The 27,320-nt window shown below is 42.7% G+C and overlaps 1 protein-coding gene across 4 annotated transcripts in view; it reads right to left on the bottom strand.

Moving 5' to 3' along the window:
* Positions 1-1,157: 1,157 nt before the first annotated feature.
* MEIS1 (Meis homeobox 1) overlaps positions 1,158-27,320 on the bottom strand; it is a 108,860-nt gene continuing 82,697 nt past the window's right edge. For 2 of the 4 annotated variants that reach the window (XM_050314660.1, XM_050314659.1), the window contains exons 9-12: positions 24,778-24,854; positions 7,050-7,108; positions 5,693-5,782; positions 1,158-2,742 (exon numbers count right to left, since the gene is read on the bottom strand). In XM_050314660.1, the coding sequence (XP_050170617.1) occupies positions 2,459-2,742; positions 5,693-5,782; positions 7,050-7,108; positions 24,778-24,854 (510 nt within the window). In that variant the 3' untranslated portion in view covers positions 1,158-2,458. Of the gene's footprint in view, positions 2,743-5,320; positions 5,417-5,692; positions 7,109-24,777; positions 24,855-27,320 lie in introns of all 4 variants that reach the window. The other 2 variants (XM_050314661.1, XR_007628851.1) reach the window with 2 other exon arrangements.

Here is a 27,320-nt window from a genome sequence, read left to right as displayed (position 1 = left end):
GTTTTGGCAGAAAAAAGTGTCATTACTCCGGGCTCACAAAGAGGGAGCCGGGATGTGCAGCCTCCTTGACGGCACAGCGGCCCTTTAAAAACACAGGGAGGAAAAGGAGGAAAAAAAACCCAAAACACTCAGGAGTTAAAAAAAAAAAAAAAAAAAACACCCAAAAAACAAAAACACACCCAAACAAACAAACAAACAAAAAAACAACAGGAGGAGGAGGTCCAAGACGTGGGGGGAGAGGACCCCACTTACGTGGCTTGCTTCACTGAGAAAGGTCTACACTGCCTGCCTGCACCTCTGCCTGCTCCCCAGCCCGCCCCCTGCCCAGCCCGGGGTACCCGGGGGACATGCGGAGCAGGGGGGCCCCGCCGGGAGCCTGTCCCAAACACCTCCGAGACACCTCCTGCCGGGGACGCCGGCTGGCTTGGGAGGGGTGCAGAGCGGGGGAGAGGGGGGGGCTGTTGCATGATTTTCCTTAATTAAGATATTTGTGTCCTTTTCCTAGCCTCGGGAAACGCTTATTTTTTTTTTTTTTTTTTTTTTTCTTCTATAGCTGCAATTTGATTTAAAGGAAACGAGAAGGTCTTGCAGCCGCAGCCTGCCCAGGCTGGCTGGGACTGTTTTACTCGCTGGCTGCGGTGCAGAAAAAGTACAAATGTGTGAGGAAATTGGTTAATGAGGAGAGGAGAGGAGGGCCTGCACTGGCCTTGCTTGCAGGGGTCCAGCAGCACCTCATCCCCTTACAGATATACATTGCCTGGGCAATGTTTTCCAAGTTTTATTTTCCTCCTTCCTTAGTATGTTCAATTCCAGAAAGAAACTCAATAATTTAAACTGTGTATTAGAACTAGAATTTGGAGGAGAGGGTGGGTAATACTATTTACAAATTTCTGTCCAATAATACCCTACGATATTACATTTATTAACAGGCAGCAGTTCCCATCCTGACAATTTACAACGCAAGTTCCAAGAAAGTTTCTTTACTCAGCGTAGCATTATTTTTACATTATTTAAATATGAAGCTGATATTTAAATAGCAAATGATAGGTAACATCTCCAGAGCCAGCTGAATTTTGTAGCTGCTCGGTTCCCAATTTGGGATAGAATGGCTACAAATACTGCATGGGGACAGGAAACAAATTTTGCAAGCAGTGGAGTCACCATGACAAAAAATAATTTGTTTTTATTTTAGATTCAGATTTCATTACTGCACTCAAACTACTACAACTGGGCTTTGAGTTATTATACAATCCAAACTGTTTCAATCAGAAACTCTAAGACTCAGTGTGCAATGATTATTATTAATAATAATTAGCTCCTTGGTTTCTTGATAGAAAAGGCTATCAACAAGCATTTGTTTAACCACAACAAAAGTATAATTAGCTTATCCCACTTAGTAAATCTGTATGCATGCCAACTCATACCAAACTGCTACTTTTACAAAAAATTGCAATAATACAGATCATTTTTCCAGTCCTTTTTGCACAAAATTTATTTACAATGTATACATAAATGCTCCATGATGGGACTATGGAAAAAAAAAAATGCACACATGACCGATGTCTTGCCCAGAAAGAAAGTCAACATATTAAAAATAAATCTTCAGTCCATGTTTCGAGCTGCATAAAACAGGAAGTGATGTACAAGGTGGTGGTTGCTGCATGGGGACAAGGATGCTCTGATGTGACAATTAGGCTTCAAATACACTGCCTTTCCGTTTCCATGCTTCCTCCTACCAGTCTCCTTAAGACACTGCCTGCAACAGCTGATTAATCATTGTTGATGACTGCAGTTTTTCCCATCCTTCCCGATTTACATCTGTTCAGGCCAATTCAAATATGGTGAGTAAATGAATTAGACATGCAAATTCACGCCCCAGGCTAGAAAGAGAGAGAGGGAGAGAGATGGGGAGAAAGGGAGAGAAAGGGAAGAAAGACAGACCGAGATAGAGGAGGAGAGAGGGGGGAGAGAGAGAGAGAGAGAGAGTGTGCATGGCTGAAATCCTAGGATAGAAGAAAGATTCTTCTGCCTGACATAGTTATTTTAATGCTCTAAAAATCCTGCAAATAAGCCCTTTCTGTCATTTGCAGGATAAGTGTAAGGCTTCTTTTTTAATGTAAGGAGGCTTCTGGAGGAAGTGAAGAGCTATGGAAACAACACACATAGTGTGGAAAAATTTCACATTTTTTTTAAAAAATCTATAAGAAACAACGTAATATGGATAACAGTATAATAGCATTTTACAATATTTCACTCTTTGTTCTCTTAATGTCTTATATAGGTATTTAGCATGTCCCCAGAAGTTGACTTCGGTTGGTGTTTTCCTGCTTTTCAGGGTCCCTGTGAAGAACTGGAACGTCCCTTGGTCCAAAGTTGACGCCAAGAACTCCATAGTCATTGCAGAAAGACAATGTTTGAAATCTACCATCGCTGCAGACAACGTGTGTTTTCCCTTAAGCTACTGAGCATGAATGTCCATCACTTGTCCGCTCACTGCTGGCTCGCCGGTATGAAGCATTGTGGGGCTTGATGCTGACATGGGCATTCCAGGGTGGGGTGGTCCTCCATGCATCATCATCGCTGGGTGGTGAGGGTGTCCAGGAATGTAGGTATGCATGGGGGGGCCATGACGCAGCTGAGCAGGATGGGGGGGCATCTGGGGCGGGGTATAGCTTGGCTGTCCCATATTCATACCCATTGGACTACCCCGAGACACATAATCCCCTGGCATACTTTGCAGCCCTGCGGAGAGAAAGAGGCGGTGGTGAGTGTCGGGGACTGGCTGCCGACATCGGGCCGTGGAGCTCATCCGCTCGGGCACAGAAGGCCGGGACGGAGCCCAGGGAGGGACACAGAGCCGCGGATACGCGAGCACGAGTTGCCTTTGTGGAATCAGAGTCCACGTATGGACTCACAACGATGGCAACAGGGACGATTCCCAGGTCAAAAGGAAACCTCCCACCCCCCCGAACCTCCTCTCCCCTCCAAATACAGAGTTTTTGGAGACAAAACCGCTTTCTCCTTTTATGGTTAGGAACATATGCGATGGAGATGTTTCTGATCTGGAAGCACGCGAGAGGCAGAGCCAGCCCGAAGATGGCTGAAGTCACAAGGAGTGGTGGCACCAAGCCCTGTGAGGGCTCTCAGGTGGCTCTCCATTCCCCATGACCTTACTCCAGCCACCTGCCTTCGTCTCCCCACTTGTAAGAGCACGCTGGGGAATACAGGGCAGGGAATCCGTAGTAGTTAATGGGGGGCTCGGGAGGAGAGATGGGTTAAATAGGTGTCAAGTTTATCAACAGATATTTATTTAGCTCTTGAGCCTGATCACTTGGAATCTGTCCCAAGTATTTGTGCCATTCAAATAGATGCTACACAGCAAGGACATACATTGCTGAACAAAGGCCTCGTATGAAGCCGAAATTGATAGGATTACTAAGTACGGCTGTTAAACCAAACCCATATTTTTAAACACATTAAAAATATATACATAATCAATAACAGTTATCAATTAATTCTTTTCCCCCTGCTCACCTCTGGCCACAAAAAAAAAAAAAAAAAAAAAAAATTCAGACGCGCAACTCAGTCAAACCTTTCAGTGGGTTTGGGAGAACAATAAGAAAAAAAATTGGACCTAAAACAATAAAACCTCCTGCTTTCTGTGGGCCTCTGCCTTCTGCTTGGATTGCTGTAGCTGATGGGAACTGACAGGTGTATTGTTTCGGAGAGCTATAAGCTCCATAATCATCAAGGGTGAAAGGCATACGCTATTGCTAAGTAGGTTCAATTGGCTTTAGTTCTAAGTAAGAGCGCGCTGTGAATGTGCCGAACACCTTGGAATCAGGTCTCAAGGCTCTAGCAATGAATAGCTGCTTAATCTAGCCTAAAGGAACAGTTTTGAACTAATGAAAATTGCTTATAAAATATACTGTACTCACAGCTCTTTAATCAAAAAAGATGATAATATTTTTTGTAATAACCTATTAATTTAATTGGTCACGAAGCATAAAATACATCATTTAAATTTAATTGACCCAGAAACTAAGAAACAATATTTAAATTAACTAAGCTAGAAATTTTCATGATGAGGTAATAAGGCTGTTGCATTCCCAAGCTCAGAGGAATGTTTTCACAGCTAATTGTTAAAACTTAGTTTTGACTTGGGCCCAGAGAAGACTACTACGAAATACACTTGCCCTGGGTAACTTCAAACCCTATGTTAATATAGGCTGGGGGCACAATAAAGATGCTGAAATAACTCTTTCAACTCCAGCAAAGAGCAAGAGGAACAGAATCACAGAATCACGCACCATTTAAACATGGTACCGGTGTATTGGTGTTTCAAACCACTTCACTCTTAAAAAAAAAAAAAAAAAAGAAAATACAAAAATTTGTATAATGTATTTTCCCCTATAAAAGACAAGAGGGAGAAAAAAAAAAAAACTGGGACAGTTTTTCTAGGCTTTCTTCGCAAGGCCTGCCACTGAAGATTGCATTAATGATCTCTATTTTTGTATACTGAATAAGTCAAATCCATTTGTCACACTGCAAGTGATGGCATACTTAATTTGGATATAGTCAATTAGCCTGGGCTAAGCTCCATAGCCTGCTGCGCACACCTCTATTTTGTATTCTCTCTTTTTCCTTTGCCACACGTAATCCCATTATGATGGACAGACAAAGAGAAATAAACTTGAAAAAAAAAATAAAGAAAAAAAAAAAAAAGAAATCAAAGTTTTGTCCATCGCCTTCCAAAACACAACTAAGTGAAGCTGCCGGTTTTTTTTGTTGTTGTTGTTGTTTGTTTGGTGTGTTTCTTTTTTCCTACCCTACGAGAAGTCTCTGCTTGGCTTTTTTGGTGTCTTGCAGGTTAGCGGGAGAAATGTAACTCATGCATCAACTGCGGTTAGACAGATTTATGACACTTTGGGGACATGCTCTTTCCTCTCCCTGCGCTGCTGCAGACCGCTTACATTTTGCAAATCAGTCTGTTGCCAAGACGACGGGCTCCCCCACCTCCCCGGCTGCTCCTTGTTTTGTCATGTGCTCGGGGATGGATAATAGCATCAATGTATGGCGGCGTCGATGTACGGCAGCGTCGATGTACGGAGCGCGCGCGCGCACGGGGGGTTCGGGGAGCTGGGAAAGCTTGAGCTGAACCAGAGGGAGAGAAAACCCGAAGGAGCCCAGGCGTAGGATGGATGGATGGATGGAAAGGAAGGAACAAGCATGAGGCTATGGGCAGGGAGAACATGCCAGAAATGCAAGAAGACAAATATCCCTCGGACAAAGTGAGAACAAAGACCTCGTTTGTACTTACTTCCCCCTGGCTTTGCCATTGGTTACCTAGGTGAAGGTTACATGTAGTGCCACTGCCCCTCCATGCCCATATTCATGCCCATTCCACTCATAGGTCCTAGAGGGAGATAAAAATCCAAGAAGATGCCAGAAAATGAGCAAAGTCAACAGATAGCGCCAAAAGCCCCTTTCCAAAACACAGCACCGACAGAGGGTCCAGGACCGCTCGAGCAAGGAGGTGCCCGGTTTCCCTCGGCGGTGTGTGGAAGGCAGGCAGAAGACAGGTGAGGCAAGGCAGGCAGCTGGGACGGCAGCGGAGGGTGGAGGTGTGTGTTTACCTGCGGTGGCGCGACTGAGGCCACCCGTAGGTGGGCGATGCTCCCCCGGGGCTTACCTGGCGCTCGGATGCCCATGTGCTGCTGGCCGTCCATCACGAAACCTCCCATCGGCTGCCCGTCGGGGTTATAGGGTGTTCCTTGACTTACTGGAAAAGTGCAGAACGTTGCTTTTTTAGCAGCAGCCAAGAGGGTCACCTCTTCTCACGGCATCGAGACACAACCCCCCCTGCCCCACCGCCACCCACGGGCTATCGATGTCGGCTCTAAAAAGAGGGAAAAGTATCTGCTGTGCGAATTTAGCGCCGGACTAACAAGCACGCTTAAGTTTTGGCTTAATCTCCTTCTGCAAGTTTGGAAACTGAAGTTTGCAAACTGAAATCTTGAGACATGAGGAGCGCCAGCTCCAGCTGCTGCCGCTGCTGACGTCAATGCAAAAACCTGTATAGGAGCCGGATTTTATGGCTGGAATAGTCACACTGAAATCACAGTGTGTTAAATTACGCCCCTGTGCCTTCTAAGAGCAGGACCTGAACACGTCCGTGCCAGATATTTACCTCTAATGACAAACAATCAAATGTACTTGAAGAGGAAGTGTGGCCCTAAGGCATCTTGGGCAATGATGTATTTGAAGAGTTTGACAGCAAGACTTGGAAAACAAAACCAACTAGGACTAACAGGCTCTGGTAATCCTTGATGGTAAATACCCACGCAGAACTGCGAGCCAAGACCCCAGATAGAACCAGCATGTGAAAACTTAAGGTCTTTTAAAAAACCAGAAATAAATCCTCCCAAAGTAAACAGCAAATGCTCAGCAATCCCAAAAGACAGCTACTAAAAAGAAGAGCCAAGGGACAAAAGAACCCTGTACAAGTACCACTACCTGAACTGGAGGTTTTGACTGTACATTAAAAGCCGGCTTCAGAAGTAAGCTGCCTTGGGTTATTAAAGCACATAAAGCTCTACCTCATTGAATGTCTTTGAACTTTACTGAGTCCCACAAGCGATTCTGACCCCTTTGCCCTTTTGACAGGTAATAAAGTTTACAGCAATTCCACACCAAGCCATGCACCAGGGAGTGGTCACAGGAGCAGAAAGAGCTGGGAAGGAAAACTCCAAACAACTGCTAAAAAAAAAATAAGAATGATTGGGATCGTGTACAGAAAGTCCGGCCATGGAGCGGATCATTTCAGTTTTTCTTTTTGAATTTTCAATGTCCTTTTTTTTCCCCCAAATGTTTTTAATCATGTTAAAAATGATCAGAGTTGTAATGAAAGAAAGCTGGTTGTATTTTAATTGTCAATCACTCCCAGCATTCATTTCTCATTTATTTACCAGGTAATGGACCTCCCGGTGAATGGCTTGAGGATGGTTTTCGCCTGCGTGACTCGAATACAGTTACTATTGGGGACTTGCCTGCTCGATTGGACTGGTCTATCATGGGCTGAACTATTCTTCTTCTAGCATTAATAAACCTGCAAGGAAAAAAAAAAAGGAAAGCAAATGGTTAGGGAAGGGATGTCTTCCACCCATCCCCAAGCCCTCTTGCCCTTGCTGTGGCGCTCTCCATCGGGCTGCGTGGGGATGCAAACACCGCTAAACCTCTAACCCTGATGACCTTTGAGAGCACGAGCTTGGGGTTTCCAAGCTGATTTATGTTTGCCTGCTTTTTACCACAGTTGGACACTTCCATTTCATCTTTTCATGGGGGAATTAGCCGAGTTTTCAGGAAACAATACCAGCAACGCTCTTCTCAATACAGAATGGGGCACCGAAAAAACAAAAACGTGTGAAGCGAGATGTTCGTGAGGGCATCTGCTACCTCCCCCCTCATTAGTGTCATTTCTGCCTTATGTCCTCTGACTTCTTTTTCCAATTTTTTTCTTTATCAAAACCTGCCCCTACCTCTTGCAAACCTAATTCCCTTTTAATGCCCACTATTAAGATAATGAACTGTGATGGCAGAACCCCATCAAATGAGGGAACGTCTGGACTTTTATCACCACTAAGTCACACTGCTGGGGACTTCAGAGCCATGCATTCCTCCTAGCCATTTCTTGGTGGGCTTTTTTCCCCCCTCCCTCTCTTTATGCAAAGTCTGAGGGGGTCAAGGCGAGGTCATAGCTTTACAGTAATTGAATTTATAATCCTGTTTTCTCCAGCTAGGCCTGACCATTTACAGCAAACATCTTGTTAAACTGTAATTACTGGACTACCGAAAATTCCCCCCCGAACAATGAAAAGCAGATCTTTGGAAATAATAAAAAAAAAGAAGGTACGGTCATTTTTAAAAATAGCCATCTGCAACCCTACTCCTTGTGTTTCTTTAGCTCTTTGCCTCAGTTAGTCTTGCAATGCTTATTTGGAAATATTCAAAATAATTTGAAGCAAAACAGAAAAAGGAGTGAGATCACAAGTGCCCCAGTCTCCTCATAGCTCTGAAATCAGGAGGCTGGAAACCATGGCTGGGAACCCGTCTGAATGAAGAAGCATTTGAAGAACCTCTCTTGAGATTTCACTCATCAAAAAGTTTAGTTAAAATCCATTTGGAAAAAAATCTCCACAGAGATTTGATCACAGCCAAGTTGCATAACCAGACTTTGCATTCTTTATGAGAGACAAAAAGAATAATAAAAATGCGTACGCCACAATATTTACTAGTAAAGGAAGAAGCGTGAGCATGGGCTTAACCACACCACACTTGTAAATGGGATGGGAAAGTTCACAAAGGAATACTTGATACTTGTTTTCATTGCCTTTGCTTGAGGTGGCTTAGCAGGAGCTCTCCTACCACTGAGATAAAGCCACCAGGATCTTTCTGCGGGAATCAGCTCTGCCCACCCATTCCCCTACACCAGAGGGGAGAAGAATAGCAAACCACTGCCCCATGCTGTTTCTTTTGCCCTCATCAAAGACCAGCGCAGCGACTTCGGGCTCCTCCTATCTCCTATTCCCCACTGACACCCATTACCCAAAATCCCGCAAAAACAAATCGAGATATTGAGTCCTTATCAAATCCCTGATCTTGAGGAAACGGGCTCAAAGGCACCAAATCTGGGTGCCAATCTGGAAACCTTACACCTGAACCAGATCATGTTTTGCCAGCAACAGTATTGGATCAATTTTTCTACACACTTCCAATAAACACCCCCCTCAATGCCAGCAAACAGTGTTGCAAATCAGTTTATCATTATCTTGTACAAACCATGAAAATTAGAATCATGTGAGCAGAAGGTTAGACTAATTCTCCTTTCTCATTATAAGCACAGGTGTAGCACAAACACCATGTGAAATAAGCAATTAAAAGAAATCTGCTTTTTTTCCCCCATTAGCTGTCTTAGCTCCATGACCAATTAGAAAATTGTTTAATATCTGTAATCTGCATTTGCAGAAAGCAATTTTCACAGTAACTCTCTGAAGTAAAACAACAACACAGAACCCTAGTGCCTCAGCCATTTCTTTCTGCAAGTCTGACAAGGTTCTTGCTGTGTTTACTCCATCCTTCTCCTGCCACATTCCCTGGACCTGGTACTGTGGAAGCAAGGGGAGGATTTTTGGTAGCCATGAGAGTGACTGGTCACTGAAACCTTCATTTTTCAACAGCTTTTACCCCAAAGAAATGCTGAGCAACATCAAGCATGCACCCCCAACTTCAGGACCTTTTCCTCCTTCTCCTCCGAACAACAAACACTTTTAAGAAGAAGGGAGGGGGATCTCAAGATAATAAACTATACTATACATAGTTTACACACTAATATACCAGAATAAACTATATATTCTAGAGTTTGCCAATAATTATCCACAAGACATGCCTATGGTAAAACATATCCTCACCCGTTTGCCCCATGCTATCACTTGGGGTATCTGATTTAAGAACATTTTACACACAGGTGCTTAACAGTTATCTTCTTCCTACGCATTCATGTAAGTATTTTCTATAAGTAGCAATTCTGCCAAACAGCCCAGTGTTTGGATGTCTTCGGGGGGAATTCAGACGCAAGAACATTTTCCTTCTGGGCAAAGTAATAAAATGACATTCTCGCTCCTCCCACTAGAAGTCAAACGGAGGTCAGCTCCCCATCCTTGTATCTGTTTAAATAAACTGGTCCAGCTGTTTGTTTCCAGGATGCCCTTTAACCTTCTGTCCCATCCTCCCTGCCTTTGTAACACAACGCTTTACTTTGCATTATAGTAGACTCCAAATCACTATGCATTAAAAAAAAAAAAGAAAAAAAAAGAAAAAAAAAGAAAAAAGAAAGAAGAAAGTATTCACTTTCAAGTTTCTTCCTGCATCCTAAACCTGGAATTCCTAAGAACCCATCAGATTAAAACTATTAATGTGGTTTGCCCTGAGAGAGCACAATGCAGTGCTGCTATGTTTATAAATCACATTTGAGAACTCTTTGCAAGCAAAACTGCGAATTAGCTGTTGCTGCAGAAATATATGGACATGAGGTTAATTTCTTCATACTCTGTGTTGTTTTGTGGGTTTTTTTGCTTTGAGAAAAGGGTCAGGATCTTTTGATCACTCTTTGAATTTCCAAGGTGCCAGGCTGATGTTAACATCGGCACAAATGATGGAATAGAAGAGCTAACAGGAAAAATCTCTGCTTTTCCCAAATGTTCATATTCATCTATCTCAAGAAAACAACCCCTAAGCCACTCTAACTTTTAAATGTTCAGAGGAATCAGAACCTAAAAAACATATTTGCATACTAAATGCTACTGAAATGGAGTATTATCAAAATACAATTCAGAATAAAACTTAAGACAGACATATAACCTTACTCGTGTGTAAAGACCCAGTCAGGCTCAAAGACTTGTATAAAGTATTTTTCCCCATACCAGTGGCTCTATGCACTGGTACCTTTGCTCTGATGAAGAAGATTTTTTTTTTGTTTTGGGTTTTCTGCCTCAGAAGAGTAGGATCAATAGTGGCATAGACAACACAAGATCCCTCAGTGTACAAGTCGTACCCACCTTCCAGCCCAAGGAGAGTTAAGAACTTTTCAAAGTGATTTGGGCTGCTTTCTTTCAGGTTTTTTTTTTTTTTTTTTTTTTCCTTTTTTGTTTTGCAAGGGGAAGGATCTGGCACGGAGAAAACATTTGAACAGTTGGGCAAACACAGGAGTTTAAGGTATTCGACTATTTTTTTTCAAGTTAAGTTTTCCTTGTCCTATTTGTACACATGGGATCGTGCTTTCTGCCGCGTCCCAAAAAGCAAGAAAAAACCCAGCAACTCCACCTTCATAAGCCTAAAGAGGAGGAGGAGGAGGAGGAAACTCTCTTTTCTCCCATTTGCATTTTTACTAGGATGTTTTCTCTTAGGCTTCTCGCCTGGGGTCTGTCTCCAGAGGTCACTGGCAGACTCCCCTGTTGGTGCATCGCCGGTCCCACGGGTGAGCTCCAGCCCCAGCCCCGGGGATGCAACAATCTGCCTCTGCACTCTGACCTTCAGCTTGGCCGCCCTCGCCGCCACGCACAAGTTTTGTTTCTTCTCAGCAAGAGGCTGCATGGCTGGTGATGACAAAAGACTTATTTTAGTTGGAAATTGGCTACAATAATAGCAGCCAGAGAGCAAGGATTTTCAGAGGGTCACCAAACCCTCCGAAAGGCACAGCTCGCTAAGGCTCAGGTTACAGCCCAAGTGACATTTTCCACACAGATCTGTTCTTTCTCCCTTCCCCTTGTATTTCACGTCTGTTGAGTGAATAAAACAAGACCTTCCTCTGCTGTCACAAATTTCCAAAGTCACCTTTGCTCAAGAATCGACAGAGCGATTGTGGGGACTTCCAATTTGCAGTCTTTCAATGAAATTTTCCAGGACCAGCTGTCTGAAAGATGATGCTGAGCCTTCGCGGTCTATTGAATTTTTCTCTGCCCCTAGCCCTCCCAAATGAGGAGAGTTTCACACCATTACTGACTTTTGCTACTTGAAGTCCCAGGTTGCTCCCTCTCAATATTGTCCCAAAAGCACTACATGACAGAAGTCTGTGTCTCACTAGCAGTGCAAAGAGGTTCCCAAAAATCTCTCTGCCTCATTTTCTCCTTGAGCTCCTTCTAGAAAACCAGGAGTAAGGAGAATGAGAAAACCCAAAGTACCTACAAACCCCAGCGCTAAAACCTCTCTTGCCCCTCTGAAAAAAACAGTATCCCTCTTGACAACAAGCAAATCATCATTTTTATAACAGATGCCCAAGCAACCAGAGCCCTTCAAACTGGCAAATAATTCACTTGTAAAACCAAGTTGCACTCTTTTCTGCATACTGGGATCCTTCATTTATACAGCAGTGAAACAACCTTCTCTATTCAGCACTTAATTCCTCAACGCTTAACAGGTTTATCTCTAATAAAACCAATTTAAATGGAAAGTGTGCTATAAACCGAGATTATTACACTTCAGTAACTGCTTTATTCCTTATTTTAACATATTTTCATTTTTTCCCTCTGTGTTTGTTTTCCAGAGCTTTTTAAAGGAGTCAGTTAAAGAAAAGGAAAAAAAAATAAAACATCATAGAAATTATTTCACTGAATACTTTCAAATGTTTTAAAATCAGCCTTGAAAATAACAAGCTGCCTCTGTAATTATGAACAGAAAAAAATAACTGCAGACTTTCAAATGGTAATCACATCTCCCCATCCCTAAAATGAGAAATAAATGTTAAAAGAGTGCTTACTGCTGTTATTAGAAAGTTCTGATCTCGAAGTCAGTTAGTGAGCTTAATGACCCATAACTAGCAGTCATTAGCAATCCATGCTCTCTGTACTCCCTTTATTTGTAAAGAAAAAAAAAAAATCCGAGACACTCAAGAAACTTTTTTCAATTTAAAGTCAAACCTTATGAAGTCATGTTTGGCAACTTTTCTTGGTTTCTCCTCCTCCTCCGAACCGAAGACAGTTCAGGACTGCAATACATCATTTACAACACTAAATGGAGGTAGGGAGGGAAGAGAGTACACGGCCTGCAAACCGCCCACTCCAGACACGTAATATTGGAATACACTCCGAACACAGAGAGCCCATCCATCAGGAGGATCAGAAAGGTCTCCTGCAAGCTCTCCTCTTCCTCCCTCCTCTGCTGGCAGCACCAGAGCCAGGGACCATATATAGGGTTGAGGTGTTTGTCGCAAGACAATATTGAAAAGTGAATAAATAAAATACTATGCAAAAAACTAGCGATGAAAAACCACTAATTAGCTGACAAATTTGATGTAAAGCACTAATGAAAGCCATGTGTGGTTCTGCAATTTAGTTTTAAAAATAGCTTCTGACTTCAAGCATTACTATGTGACCCCACCAATGGAGGATTCATGTTGTGCATTCAGAAAAGTTGCTTTAGAGCAGGAGCGTGCTATCGAATCCCTCCCAAGCCAAGTCTGCTAATGCAGTGAGCATATCGAGGGCAAAAATAGAAAGCAGAGAGATGAGATCAGGTATGTGCTCCTTGTAAGAGAGCCGGCTATGCCCTACATTTTGGCCGGCCCAGCACGCACCAGTTCTACCTTTGGCCACCTTCTCTTCTCCCGAGCCTTTAAGCTTGGGAGCCTTCCCATCTTGCTCCATACCAGGCTTTCTTCTCAAATCACTGCTAGACACATCTTGCCTCCAAATAAAAAGACTCTATTTGGGGGAGCACCCCACCACCATAGGATTATAAGGTCCTAGAATGGTTTGAGTAGGAAGGGACCACAGAGATTATCTAGTTCCAACCCCTCCTTGCCATGGGCAGGGACACCTTTCCTTACACATTGCTCCAAGCCGCATCCAATCTGGCCTTGAACGTTTCCAGGGATGGGGCATCCAAAACTTCTCCGATCAACCTGTTCCTGTGCCTCACCGCTTCCTAATATCTAATCTACACCCAACCCTCTTAAAGCCATTCCCCCTTGTCCTGTCACTACCAGCCCTATGGGAAAACACGTAGACATGGTGGCCGCCTTGGGGTAGGAGCAAGCCTGGTGGTGGTTTGTGTTCTGGATGCAGAAGGGACAGCTGGTGGCTTTCCATCAAGCTGGGACCCGCAAGCTCCTGGCCCTGCTCCTCCCTTGGCCAAAATGCTGCCCTAGTCCCATGTCTCTGCAGGGCTCATGGCTGTGGCTGCTCAGTGAGGCTTTCCAGGAGAAAGCTGGGCAGGAAACAATCCTGTCTTGCAAAATTTTCCTTGTTCCCCAGCAGAATGGGGCTAAAGCCTATTTGTATTTATTTGGCTAGTTCTGAATGAAAATTAAGGAAGGGACTTGCTGCAGAGGAGTGAAGAGCCAACGTGCCTGGGGAAGGGCTCCCTGGAGACACATCTCCCTGCTCTACCCATCTCCTGTGCCTTTCTACATCACAGGTGAGCTGCTGTTGGCCCTTCTGGTATGCTCTCCTTCTTCTCCTCCTCCCCTCTCACTCCCATATCCTACCCTGAAAAGCTTTGCCAACATGGAACGTTTCCGGTGAAAATCCAGGCCCAGCGTTCAGACGTCTCCCCGCTGATGCCAGGGAGTCAGAGCACCAGCCGCGCTGCAGGTCTCGGCTGTGCTGGGGAGAACTCTCAGCAACCTCATTCCCTGACACCGCAATTCCCTCGGGGTGCAAGGCAGATGTAAACTCGCCCTCGGCAGCCAGATGATGTAAGGGGAAATCTTTATATGGCAGAGCGCCAGTGGAGCTGACCTCCCGTCTCTTCCCTGCTCCTAAATCCCAGCGCAGCTGTACTCTGCTGATCTCCATGTGCCACAATTAGCCTTTAAGGAATATGGCAAGGATTCATCTAGTAGAGCAGCACTAGGGCTGCTCTAACTCCCACCCAGGACAGCACTGTGGCTGGGCACACAACACGCCACCAGGCAAAACCTTGCCTCGCACAAAAACACCCATAACAGAGGGTGTGCAGGCTCTCTATGAGCTTTGAGAGCAGTCCAGGCTGAGATGCACATCTCCCAGCTCAGTGTTTCCTCAAAGCTCTGAGGAGGGTCTGAAAGACAGCTTTCCACGTGGTCCTTTAGGAGAGCTTGTCTGGACTCTGTAGTTCGGGTCCTGATCTGGTGCTCGCCAACAGTGCAACCCAGCAGCTATTCTTCGACAGATCACTTCAAACCAACAACCTGAGCCCCACTCAATGGCAGGGATTTACACTGGGAACAGGTGAGAACTGATAGCAAAATACTGGCTATTTCTTTGAAAACACTCCTCTCTATTCCAGCAATTCCATGTCCATTGTCAATTCAGCATAACCTCTTATTTAAGGGAAGGTAGTGCTCATGAGAGGTGCCTGCATGATATCTCAGCTTTCTCATGTCCCACAAGTGTTATAAACACTGGGGGTCCTCCTTGAGGTCCAAGGTTTTTTCCATACGTCAGTTTGGGAGCCTTGTCCAAGCAGCTCTTTCCCTGTTCATTCCTACTCATCACGCATACAGCATGGGAGCTGGAAGCAGTGCCTGGTCCTCCAGCCCAAGTGAAAGAAGAAAGGCTACTCCCACATCTGGCTGCTGGTTTAAATGTGTTCCCGCTCACTGAAGGGTGTGAGAAATGGATGGACTCCTGGATGGATCTCCTCATCTCCAGAAGGCCACTGAAGGAGTACAAAATAATTCCATACCCTGTCACCCTACAGGTGTAGCACTCCAGCCTGTAGCACAAGGAGAAGCAAGCCCAGGGTGGCCAAACCAAAAGCCTTGGCAAGTGTCTCTGGGGGAAAACACCCCTGGGCCCCCCAAAGAGAAAATACAATACACCCCTGTATTGGACCAGTGTTTGCACATGAAACAGGCTCTGAGCAATACCCCGAGACAGTGATTTGGGATGTTGAGGGAAGCCTTGATTCCTGTGGTTGTGCCCTCCCCACCACAACCAAGACAACAAATACAAGAACATTGATGTATTTTGTGTGATGTGGGCACCTGAAAAACTGGTTTGAATTCTTTTTTTTTTTTTTTTCCCCAGAAGCCACAAAACATACAACTCTGAGTCACAGCCAACCTGAAAAACAACCCCACACTTCTGAACAAACTCTCCCTGCCCCAAGACATCCTACTTCAAAACATTGTTTTCTAACCACTACTAATAGCCTACTTTGTAATCTACTTTATCTAAACATAATTTCCCATTAAGTGAAGTAATTCATTTTGCTTATAATCCTACTCCTGACAGTGTTTTATTCAGGGTAGAAGAAAAGACACCGTCAGAAAACACCACCAACAAAACACACAGAGGGAGGTCAGAGGAATGTCAAAGATTAAAAGAATTTGTGAGACCATGGGACGCAGAAAGCTTAGAGATCAGCCCCCAGATGGTACAAACCACCTTTATAAACCAGGTGAGAGGTTGGACGTCTCTGGGATAAATCTGAATTCAAAAGCAGCTATTGGTATCACACTTTATCCTTAGCCAAAAAAGCCACAAGGACTACAGTGCCTGGGCAGAGGAAAAAAAAAAAAGAAAAATAACCCGTGAAACTGTTACATGACCTAGATTTCATTGAAGAACTGTGGAAGGAATATTTTTTCAGCATCTGCTGCCGTTTCTTTTCTTTTTGAAAAGTCAAATTAAAGGCAGAAGCCTGCTTGGCGCTAAGGCTGGTGTAGCCATCCATGCATCATTTACACCAAAATCGTTCCAGGGCAGGCAGGGCAAAACACACGCCCTCGAAAGCACGTCCTCGCCCTGCCCCTCTGGCTCTGTTTCGTTTCTGAGAAGACAAAATTGGTTTTAACCAGGAAGTAGGAAACATTTGCCCCATTTTTACTGTTTCAGGCTGAGTTTTGAAGCAGGCAGTTTGTTTTATGCAGGTGCAGCCCAGGGCAAGAGTCTGATTTAAGTGTGAGAGAGGGTCTCTGAGGGCACCCCTCTCCACGTGTTGGTGTTTCAGTTCGTGATGGTTAACCACTCTACACCAATCTCAGCGTCTGTTGACACAAAATAGGTGGAGATCAGGTCTGTGCAAGCCCAAAATACCAGAAAGGCAAACTATATGTAAACACACTTCAGATAACTACGACAAGAATAGGCCAAAGCCTGACTTGCAAAGCAATGACAAACCATTACTCTTCCCTTCTGTCTTTTTTTTTTCCCCATATATTGAGAGCATATAGTTTCAATTTTATTTTTATATATATATATATATCTCAGGTATCTCACACTAAAAAGAAACCAGAGAGACCTCTATTTACAGAGACAGTGCAAAGCCCTCCTCCTGCCTGCAACGCAGCATTTCCATGTTACAATAGTGTCCTAGATGGGCATTTTTTAAAGCCAAACCCTTCTTTTGAGACGGTGCACAGCTGAACCTCAGTATTTGTAAATAAAAAGTAGCAAACAAAGCATTCTGAGCCCTCTCCTGATCCTGTATGGCAAAGCTAGAGCGGGAGGGGAGAAAAGAGCAAGTGCCAAATGTTTGCATGGGCTGTTTCATCTAATTTCTCTGACACATGACATCGCATTTGTTACAGAACATGACTGCACCAACTAAAAAAAAAACTTTTTCAGGTACAAAACTGCCCCAGAAGAGGGAAAAGAGGAGATTTTTTGGCTGTATATTAGATTCTCAAGCACCAAGCACCTTTTGTTAGTCAATACTATTGGCAGGTAAATCCTGTTTGTATGATGCTCTGCAGTGGGAACTAACCTTTCTTCTTCTCAAAAAAGCACCTATGTGAATAAAATAACATCAGTTTTGTTTTTTTCTCTCAGTGCTCAGGGTGCCAATAATTAGTCTGTTAGCTGGTGCAAAAAGATTCAACATTTGATTTTGAAGTAAATGGTGTTTCCTTTGCTGGTTTCCCCAGCCTGAATCCAGGGGCTGCCAGAAACATTTTTCCTTGGTTCTCCTGAATGGGATGACCCCTGTTTTGGGGCAGTTTGGGGTGTGTGGAGACTGACAAGGCTGGACTCAGCAAGAAACCCAGGGTCTGTCAGCTCTCCATCCTCTGCTCCATCTGAAGACCTGGAGGCCAAGGGGAGTATTTTTCCAAGAAAACTCTTTTCTCGCCTTCTCTGAGCACCTGACCCCTTTGGAAAAACACCCATGTGTCATGCCAAAACTCTACCATTTACTCCTTACATCCACGTGCCAAAACCAAACCCAGCATGTGTAAACTGCTGTGCTGTATTTTTAAATGCCTTTACTGAACTAAAAAAAAAAAAAAAAACAACAGCCTAAAATCCGGTGATCCAACGGTACCTGATGGCTCTACATTCACAACTCTTCTCCCTGTAAGCTATTTGCTCAGCTTTTCTAATAATACCTTGACTGCCTGGCAGCACTCCAGGGCTGTCTAAGGCAATATGCAAGCTAAACATTTTTTCATCTGATTTCAATATTTTCTTATGAGTAACTATACGGGATTTTACCTAGTGAGTATTCCTGATTGCTGTAATTTAAGAACAGAGAAATAGACTGCAGATGTAATATTATTATTACAATTGGCATTCAAGGTGAAAGGCATAACAATTAGCTAAGACTTAGTGAAAACATAAATGTAAAAATCTGCTTGAAAAATCCAGCACATGGTACATTTAGAACAGCTAATTTACCGCACACATTCTGAACTGCTCAAACGATACAACAATTCACCCAGTAAGATACTTTTTTAAATAGTTCTCTTGGTGTTTTGTGGGGTTTTTTTTGGAGGGGGATGATTCTTATGTTGAAAACACCTACTGTCCTATATTACTCTGGAACATCAAACAGTATGTATTTGTTAAACCTGAAATATATTATTTCTTATTCCCATTTTTTCCTGCTTTCATATGTATTCCCATTAACAAAACAGTGTTTAAATAACATCTGTATACATATTCTTGAATCACATAGAGAAGAAAAGTAAATTTTCTCCGCAATCTGATGGTTAAGTTCGTATTTCTGAAGTCGAGAGGATAATTTGTGAATGTTTTAACATTTACAAGTAAATAAGTACTTGTATTTACTATATCTGATTACTCAGAAAAGTATTTGTTATGTTCTTACACAGATTCAAATTGCATCTTGACCTTTTCTCATTTAATCTGTTTACTGCAACAAAAGCAGTAATAGATACATCTGAAAACAAGGAGATATTTTACTCGCCAAGGACTAAAGACCCCTGTGTGCGACGTGCTCTGCAAAGTGGCAAACTGAGTATTTCCCTATTTATTGTAGTCTGCAATTTGGTAGGCAGCAGGGGTGAAAATCCAACCCTGCACATAGGACCAGCACCTGCCTTTGCTATGCTCCCTCCCTGTCGGCCTCCTCCCCCACTTACACCCTAAAAATAGTGCTTAAGTGGGACTAAAGTGGTGCACTGGTCATGTGCTGGCCTTTTGCTCGGGGTGAATATCACCCTCAGCAAAGGAACTGAGCAAAGATGATGTTTATGCTACATGCCCAGCCCCATGAAGGAGCCTTTCCATCCACTCCAAGGGGCTGACACTGGGCTTAACAAATGGGAAACACCAGGCAACATTACCATTTGGATTTGGGGTTGTTTGGGGTGTGCTTTAGATGCACCAAACCCCTGGTATGCTATGATATAAAAACTACAGCGGGAAAAGAGGGGCTTGGGACTGTTTCCCAAAAGGTGGAAAGTCATGCAGCTGTTCCTCCTTCCCCTGCACCTCTGTGGAGGAGTGGGCAGGGGCTTTCTGCATCTGCCCCATCTGCATCTGGTCCCATCTGCATCCCTCCATCTGCATCTCCCATCTACCCCATCAGCATCTTCCCCCATGCCCTCCATCTGCATCTCCCAGTCTGCAATCCCCCCATCTGCTCCATCCGTAACCCCACCATCTGCAGGCCAGGACGAGCAGATGGACAGGACACCCTTCCCAGTGGTGCTCCCTGTCCATCGCTGGGTCCTGGGGAGCACTTCCCGGGAGAAGTGCAAAATCCTCCTGTCCCCACCACGCCACCCTGCCTGCCCCTGCCACGGCAAAGCACTTCCCCTCCTGCCCCACGCAACTACTGCAGCAAAGCTCCACCACTGTGCTCACCACGAGCAAAGAAATGGGGGCAGAAGGAAATTTCCTGCTGGAGGAGAGCTGTGAGGAGGCTGAAAGAGTAATAAAGTATTTCTGTGTGTCTGTGCCCTGAGCTGACAGTGCTACACACAGTAAGGTGGTCAGGTCTTCCTATCCCAAGCCCATCTCCGATTTTTCAAACTCATCTCTAGGCTGGTCTTGGAGCCCTTTTAAAATTTCTTCCTTACAAAGGTTCAGTAAAATTAACTTCATCCGTCCCCAAGAATGTCATCAGGGAAATTTACATTATTTGATAATTTTTTTCCAGTGTGTTTGGTTGTGGTTTGGTTTGGGTTTTTTGCAAGCCTAGGAAATTATTAATAAAACTGACATTTAAAGAAGCCATGGACGTAAAATCAAGAACTCAAGAGTTAGGAAGCCATATTATTAAAGCTGTTTGCACCCTAGCTTTTAATGTGTTTCTCTGCAAACAGTTCAGTTACCAGCTCATGCTACCAGTTTTGATCGGGCTCAATGCCTCAACCACCCCAGTGATGATTATGTCTGTTACAAGAACAGGCCAGGGCATTATAACATAAAAAAAAATTGATTTCTACAGGAAATAAACTTTGACAAAGTTGAACAAATAAAGCAGAAAAAAATGCAAAGCAGTCCTGGTTAATGCAGCCAAATGCTGCACTGGAGAAGAGGATTCAGCTCTGCATCTTCCTTGGACTGCTCAAGAGCTACTGAGAAAATCACTGAACCCAAACATTTTGCCAGCAGTTACTGATTTCTCACATCTCTCCTCCATACCTAACACTGCAGGTTGGCAATATAAGATGCCAGAGCACTCAGAACTAGGGAGTTTCTATGAAACATGAAGTCTCAATGATCATCGGACCTTAAATGTGAATAACTTGCTGTCATTTTGAGTCACCTTGCAGCCCCAGACCCACCCAAAACCTGTGACTGCACTGACCTGGACCTCCTCGAGCCTCACTTCTTCCCCTGTGAACTGGAACAATGCTATTATTTCTCTTTGTAGGGGAACTGTAAAAATATCATGCAGACCCACCACCTTGTATGCATATGTAAGCACGTGGAGGTCAGGGAAGGACTTGGGTATTACAGCAGTAAGTGCCATAGGAAAGCCCAGCAGTAATTATTAATTCCATCTTCAAGCTCGGTTTGAATACAGCTCAACAAACGAAGCACGGAAGAATGAGGGCAAGATAAAATATTGACTAGCTGCTCCATCATTGTCTGGGCTGTGCCCTAGATAGCACAAGGGTATTTTGAAAAAAAGCAAAATGGAAACACCTAATAAAGGCTGGAGCTTTAAGGATTTGAATTTTCAAACTTAAGTGCTTTTTTTTTTTAAGATAATTTCAATGTACTTGTACATAACTCTAAATAGAGAGACAGTCACATATAGGCATGCACATATAGAGAGGTTATATAGGCACAAATATACAAACATTTATCTGTGTGTACCAAGACTTTTCTAAAACATAAACAAGCATCTGACACCTAGTGCAGTCCCTGATGAGAACTGCTCTCTCTTCTTTGCAGACTACTACCAGTAATTATTTACTATTAGTTCTTAATGGGAAGGGATTCAGGGGGGATGTAGCAAACAAGAAAACTGTAAAGATTGTTCAGTATAGCCTAGCTGGCTCTCAGCTGAGACAAGAAGTGATTGGCTCACACCTCCTGGATATTTCAATCACAGTTTTTATCACCCGGGAAAAGCACCTTATTAACCTGTACTTGGTCAGGTCTCTACCATGTCCATATAGGCTGTCAAGATCATACAAGTGCCCCTTCTAGTTCATGTTACCAGGCTTCCAGCCCTAAACTGCTGTGGGGTTAAACAACCAACACAACAGAGACCTGAATGGCATAGATTTATTTTTATTTTGCAACAGGGTAAAGGCTCCCTCTTCCCATAATAGAAACATCCAACCGAGGCAAAAAGATTGTCCTAAAAGGCAATGCTGGTGATTCACAAGTGAAGCTGTCATGTGGGGGGGGGAGGGGAAAAAGCCCTCCACGTGGATTATTTCATTACTTTAAAATAAATAAAAGAACCCAAGGAAAAGGGTCATGGTGAAGGGACTGTGGCATTTTTAAAGACATGTGCCCTACTACGGATACATTTTCTGGCACGTCTCACATCATCACCCCATTCCTGTGACTCCTCCACCATCAAGAGGAGTTATGTGCTTCAGCCTGGGGAGCCCCAGCACCGGGCAGCCCATGTGTGAAAAGCACCGGTTTTTTCGTTACGGCACAGAACTGAACTATGCAACCAGCACACACTGTAAAGGCATTCAAGATATGACCAAAAAAAAAAAAAAAAAAAAAAATTGTTCAAATGCTTTCAATCTGCAGAAAACAAATGCTCTCTTCACTGACTGCTCTGTGGCAAACTTATAATTCCAGCCAGAAAATCCAGCATTCCCAGTCTGGGCTAACGACCATGCTACCAGACATGAGTTTATGTTTTTCATGCACATTTCATGTATTCCCACACGCTGTGTTGCTGCCAATAATTTATGACTGATCTGCACCCAGCCTGCCCTTCAGCATTTTATTTAATCTCTGCAACAGTGATTTACAATGACTCATCATTAATACAAAAATGTACATGTGTGTTAACAAGTTTGGAAGAATCTAAGAAGGAAGGCAAAAATTTTTTTGCGAGTTGTGGCTGAATGACTTATGAGCCTGCTGAAGAAAGGCAAAACTAACCAGAAATGATATGTTAGTTTTTCCCTGCAGCAAATTATTTAGGCAAGAAGAGTTTCTTCTGCACGCTGCCTTGGAAGAAAAGGGATTCAACAAAGGCCTGGAGAGGATTGCCCCATACCCTCCAGGATTTGGGAGGGGGTGAGTACCTCACTGGTCACCTCATGGACGGATATTTCTCATGCAACCTGTGCTTTCAGCAACAGCTTCACAGCCTCCTTGTTCCTTAGCATTCATTACAAAAAAGCAGGGGCCTGAACTGCCAGATTTTGGCATCTCTGCCCACCACCTGTGACTTAAGAAACCCCAACTGCCTCCATAGTGCTGAATCCTTGTTCCGCTGGAGAGAGAAGGGGAATTGTCTCAATAATTTATGCAATTGTAACACTACAGCAGAATTACTGAACTAGCTCAAGCAGAGCCTGCCCTACATCCACAAGAATTCAGTTATAATGTATTTGACCTCCTTTTTTTTTTTTTTTTTTTTAAACTAGCACATAAGGAACTTATAAGAACACACCTGACACAAAGCCAAAGTAAAAACTTCTCATATTTGAGGTGAGATGAGTGCTAAAAAACACCCTGGAAAGTCACTCGGGAGAAATTCAAACAGCTTTAGTTCAAGGCATCCCACGTTCATCCTCTTGAAAAATTTCTTTGATGGGCCATCCTAAACTGACACACTTGCCCACACTGAATCCTACACTCCCGGACCCCGAAGAGGCAGCACACCCTTAACTCCACCCCATCTGTTAAATAAGACCCTGACGAATATACACAACTGCTCAATGGGCCAAAGTGCCCATCGTTGAACTGAAGGACAACCATATAAATTAGGGTAATGCCCAGATGAAGGTTGGAGGATGTAAAGCTGAGGCAAACACTAATTTTTTCTGGCTGAGCCAAAATACTGTAGGTTACGCTACCTTATAACACATAAATTTTGTGGTTAGTGCCTTTTATTCCTCCTTTTTTAAAGTATCTGGGAAGCATACTTCATATCCACTAAGTATTTGGTATTTCCCTTTATTCAGCGTCTTAAAGGGCTTCAAAAAATTGATCTCCCAGGGCTGCTGTGGGGTCACAGAAATTGATAACCCTTACAAGCTATGCTTATGTGAGCCCGCCTGCGTCTCCCAGATAGTGCACTTTGTAAATTAATCCTCCAAAGGCAAATATATTGTAAGTAGCTTGTTATCTCTAAAGTACTAAATTGAAGAATACATGGGATTATATTGACAGAAATTACATTTTCTGTAATGGGGTTTAATATATCTGAAATCTCTCCCATAGGCTCCTACTCTCTCTAAGAGAGGAGGGTTTGTTAATGTAGGTGCAATGGACATCAAGACCAAATTTATTCACTAAAATGGATTAGGCCGTGTAATCAGAGCTTCAGTAATATTAATCTCTGACACTTATTGAATGGAAAAAAAAAAAAAAAACACAACAACTTTTGTCTGCAAACTGGCATTCCTCCCTCCCTTTTCCCCAGCAGGCTTGCTGTTTGCCTTGGCCATTTTCTGGGTATTACTTCAAAGAGGATAAGGTTTCCTGTCATAAACACTAATCTAAAAATATTAGGACAATTAATTAGATACACTTAGTTTTACAAGGTATTAGATTGCAATACACTTCAAATATGACACTTGTTCTGGGATAGTGGGAGGAACCTACATTTTGATGCAGTATCAAAGGGTGATAAATCACATTTTTTTCAAAAAAGGTTTGCTTGCTGTATGACACTTAAATCACAAGTAATTTTCACTGGTTGCCTCCACCACACCCTGGACAGTCAGCAATCCAAAATTCACTGCAGAAACAGCACAAATCCTGATTTCCTTCAAACAAATCACTACTGTAACAGATCAGGGGCTCCACCAACCCTTAGTTGGAACAAATAAATAAAATTGCTCCACATTGTACTTCAGCAGCAAAGGACCAGACTGTCCTCAAAGTTTACTCAAGCTTTAGAAAACCAGATTTTTAAAACAAACCCATAAAGAGACACAAAGATGTCAGTCAAAAAGAAAAACTCCACCAACAACAATAAAAAAGCATGACAGCACCCCCAAATAACAATACACTTGGCAGAAATGGGACCAACTGCCCCTTTTCTTTCACTCAGCATCTGAACCTCTTCCAAGACCAATGTTCAGCAAATGGATGTGCCTTCCTATTGAAGAACACACATCCCCAGCCAGAAGGACTGGCCCCCAAATGGCAGTCTGAAATCTGAATCACCGAAAATTTGAAATCTGAAACACTGAAATCTGCCCAAGTGACGGGAAAATAAAATACAGCAGCAAACCTCCTAGTTACTATACCTGAAACCACTCACTTGGCTATATCCCTTTTGCATCAACAAACTGTTGGGGAGAGGAAACAACAAGGGCAAGCTGTGTTTCCCAAAACCACAAAGCCAGAGGGTGCCAGGGGCCATACAGAAACACTAAGGAAAATTACTTACCAATTGTTCACTTGAAGTATAGTGAGCCCTGTGTCTTGTGCCAACTGCTTTTTCTGTTCTTCTGAAGGGTAAGGGTGCTATAAGACACCAAAATAAATATATACATTTAAAACAATGCACTTTTTTGGCCTACTTTTAATTTCAAATTTAAAAAAAAAAATGCAAAAACCAAAACAAAACAGAAGCGTGACATCTATTACTGAAAGGTGAAAATGCTGAGGTGTGTCACTCATTTATAATTATTAATGGGCTACTACATCACTTAATTAATGGCAGTAAAAGACAAGCCAATTATAAAGATTAGTGAAGTGGAGAAATAACTGCTTAGGATACTGACAGTACCTTGATACTTGAGAAGGATATTTGTTGCATTAGCTGCAAGTTTTTTGTACTTGTCTCAAATGGTTGATTAGAGTCAAATCATCTTTTTTTTTGTTGGGTTTTTTTTTCTGTATTTCACAGAACAATAAAGAATGTGATAAAGCACTTCTCTGTAAAACTAAAATACACTGATGTTTTCTGAGATAGTGAAGGCAAAACTTGCCAGTGCCCCCAGATAATTTGCAAATAAGATCAGCATCCTGAACATAAACAAACGCCCGGGTTTTGAACACAGGCCAACACAAGGTCAACAATCAGCACATTTTTGCCTGACATTAACATAGCTGTGCTGCACTAATCCTAAGAGACAGAAAACAAATACTGCTTTAATTGAAGATAATGTTAAAATTCAATCATAAGTTAAGTTTCTTGTGAGAACTTGATTTGCTTTCTCAGAAAATTCGCTTCTGCATGAACACAGATTGCTTAATAAATCAACAGCAAAAACCACAGCCAAGTTTGAAATGCAGAAATATAATTTCTGTCCTTTTCCTCTATGTAAAAATATCACTGTCCCAAAAGGAAATGGGCAAATATTGCAAAAGTAACAATTTCAAGGTACAGTCCTGTTTTGAGCATCTGGTTCAGCTCCTAATCTGGATGCCCACACCTTGGATTCAGACCTGGTCTGCTGCAAGGTGCTTAACAGCATTTCAATAAAGATAATTTGATAGAACTGCTTAGACCTATCCCAACGCCATTTAGCAATTGATTGTCACAAAGTATTTGCTGTTACACAATCATCCCCTTCTTTTCCCCCAAAACATTCCCATATTCTGTGGATGTATTCTTCAGTGTAATATTACATGAGATGTAAACCGAAACCTTGTAAAGCATAAGAATTTAAAACCTCATAAAATTCCACAATCTTATTGGTATCATAACTATTTAGCAGATTTTATATATTCTTGTAAACAGCACAGTCTGACATCTCATGGTTACATTCCATGCCTGTATCACCTCATGTTACCAAATAGGAATTTTTGTCTTAACTCCAGCAGCTTCCCCTAACTCAATATGCCCATTTCAAAGGCCACCACAGTGGCCATCAGCTCCATAGGAGAATTTTGAATTTTTTGCCACCCAAAAACACTGGGGAATTTTCCAGGTCCTTTTAAAATACTGTTTTCTTGAGAGGAAGCCCACAAGCAACCTGCACACCTGTAAACCACCCCCTGTTCCACACATACATGAAAAAACTCCAGAATTGCAAAGTAGAAAACAGAGGGAAGGGGATTTTACTTCTTGGTTTTTTACAGGTAATTTGCATTTTACACATGAAAAAACATAGCATGCATTTTATTGTCCGCTTCCTATACACATTCACCTGCAACAAATAGTCAAACTTGACTTATGGGCATCTATCTGAATACAACATTTTGCTTCCCTTCAAAAAGAAAGAAAAAGAAAAGAAAAAAAAAACAAACAACAAAATCTACAGAGATGATTTGTAACATTTTCATCTTCACAGTTTACTTCCCATTTCATTACTTTGCTATCAAGCGAGGACAGAATTATTCTTTTTTTTTTCTTATTTTGCTTTGCCACCTTACATGTGATCTAATTTTAAGTAATTGAACAAACTGTGTCTAATTTCATGCAGCAAGCAATAATTACTAGACAGCCTCTAGCTATTGGAATTGAGAAGTCTGTCTCCATTAAGCAATTTTCAATTGTTCTGGACTTTTTTCCAAATAGACAAGACTGGATAAAATTAGCCATCAGAATAATACAGTCACTGTAAAAATAATTGCTTTAAAAGTCCCAACCCCCCAAATTCCTCAAACTGCGGTATGTTTAAGGTCATCTGATTATTTTTTTTCTTCATATCCTAGTACAGCATAAACTTTTAATTTCATGATAAATCTGTAATTGCCATAATCACATGACAGCCTGGGATTTCACAGAGCTAATCCCTCTTAGCTGAAGGCTCACAATGCAGCAGGCTTTTTAACTATCATTTGGTGTGGTTTAAAGTAATCTTAAACACTAGGCATCCTTATTATATAAGCTTTCTGCGGATCGTACGAGTTGTTCCTTTGTAGGCTAAAAATAAAATAAATAAAATAATAAAAATGACTTGACAAAGAATCAGCGTGCCACAGGCTAGGTTGCTATAAAAACATTCAAAGCCTTGTTGCATTCCCACCCACAGGGCTCCG

The sequence above is a fragment of the Myiozetetes cayanensis genome, unplaced genomic scaffold (genome assembly GCF_022539395.1).
Source record: "Myiozetetes cayanensis isolate MyiCay16 unplaced genomic scaffold, myiCay2020 scf2-11, whole genome shotgun sequence".
Taxonomy (NCBI): Eukaryota; Metazoa; Chordata; class Aves; order Passeriformes; family Tyrannidae; genus Myiozetetes; species Myiozetetes cayanensis.
This window is presented reverse-complemented; position numbering and strand designations above follow the sequence as displayed.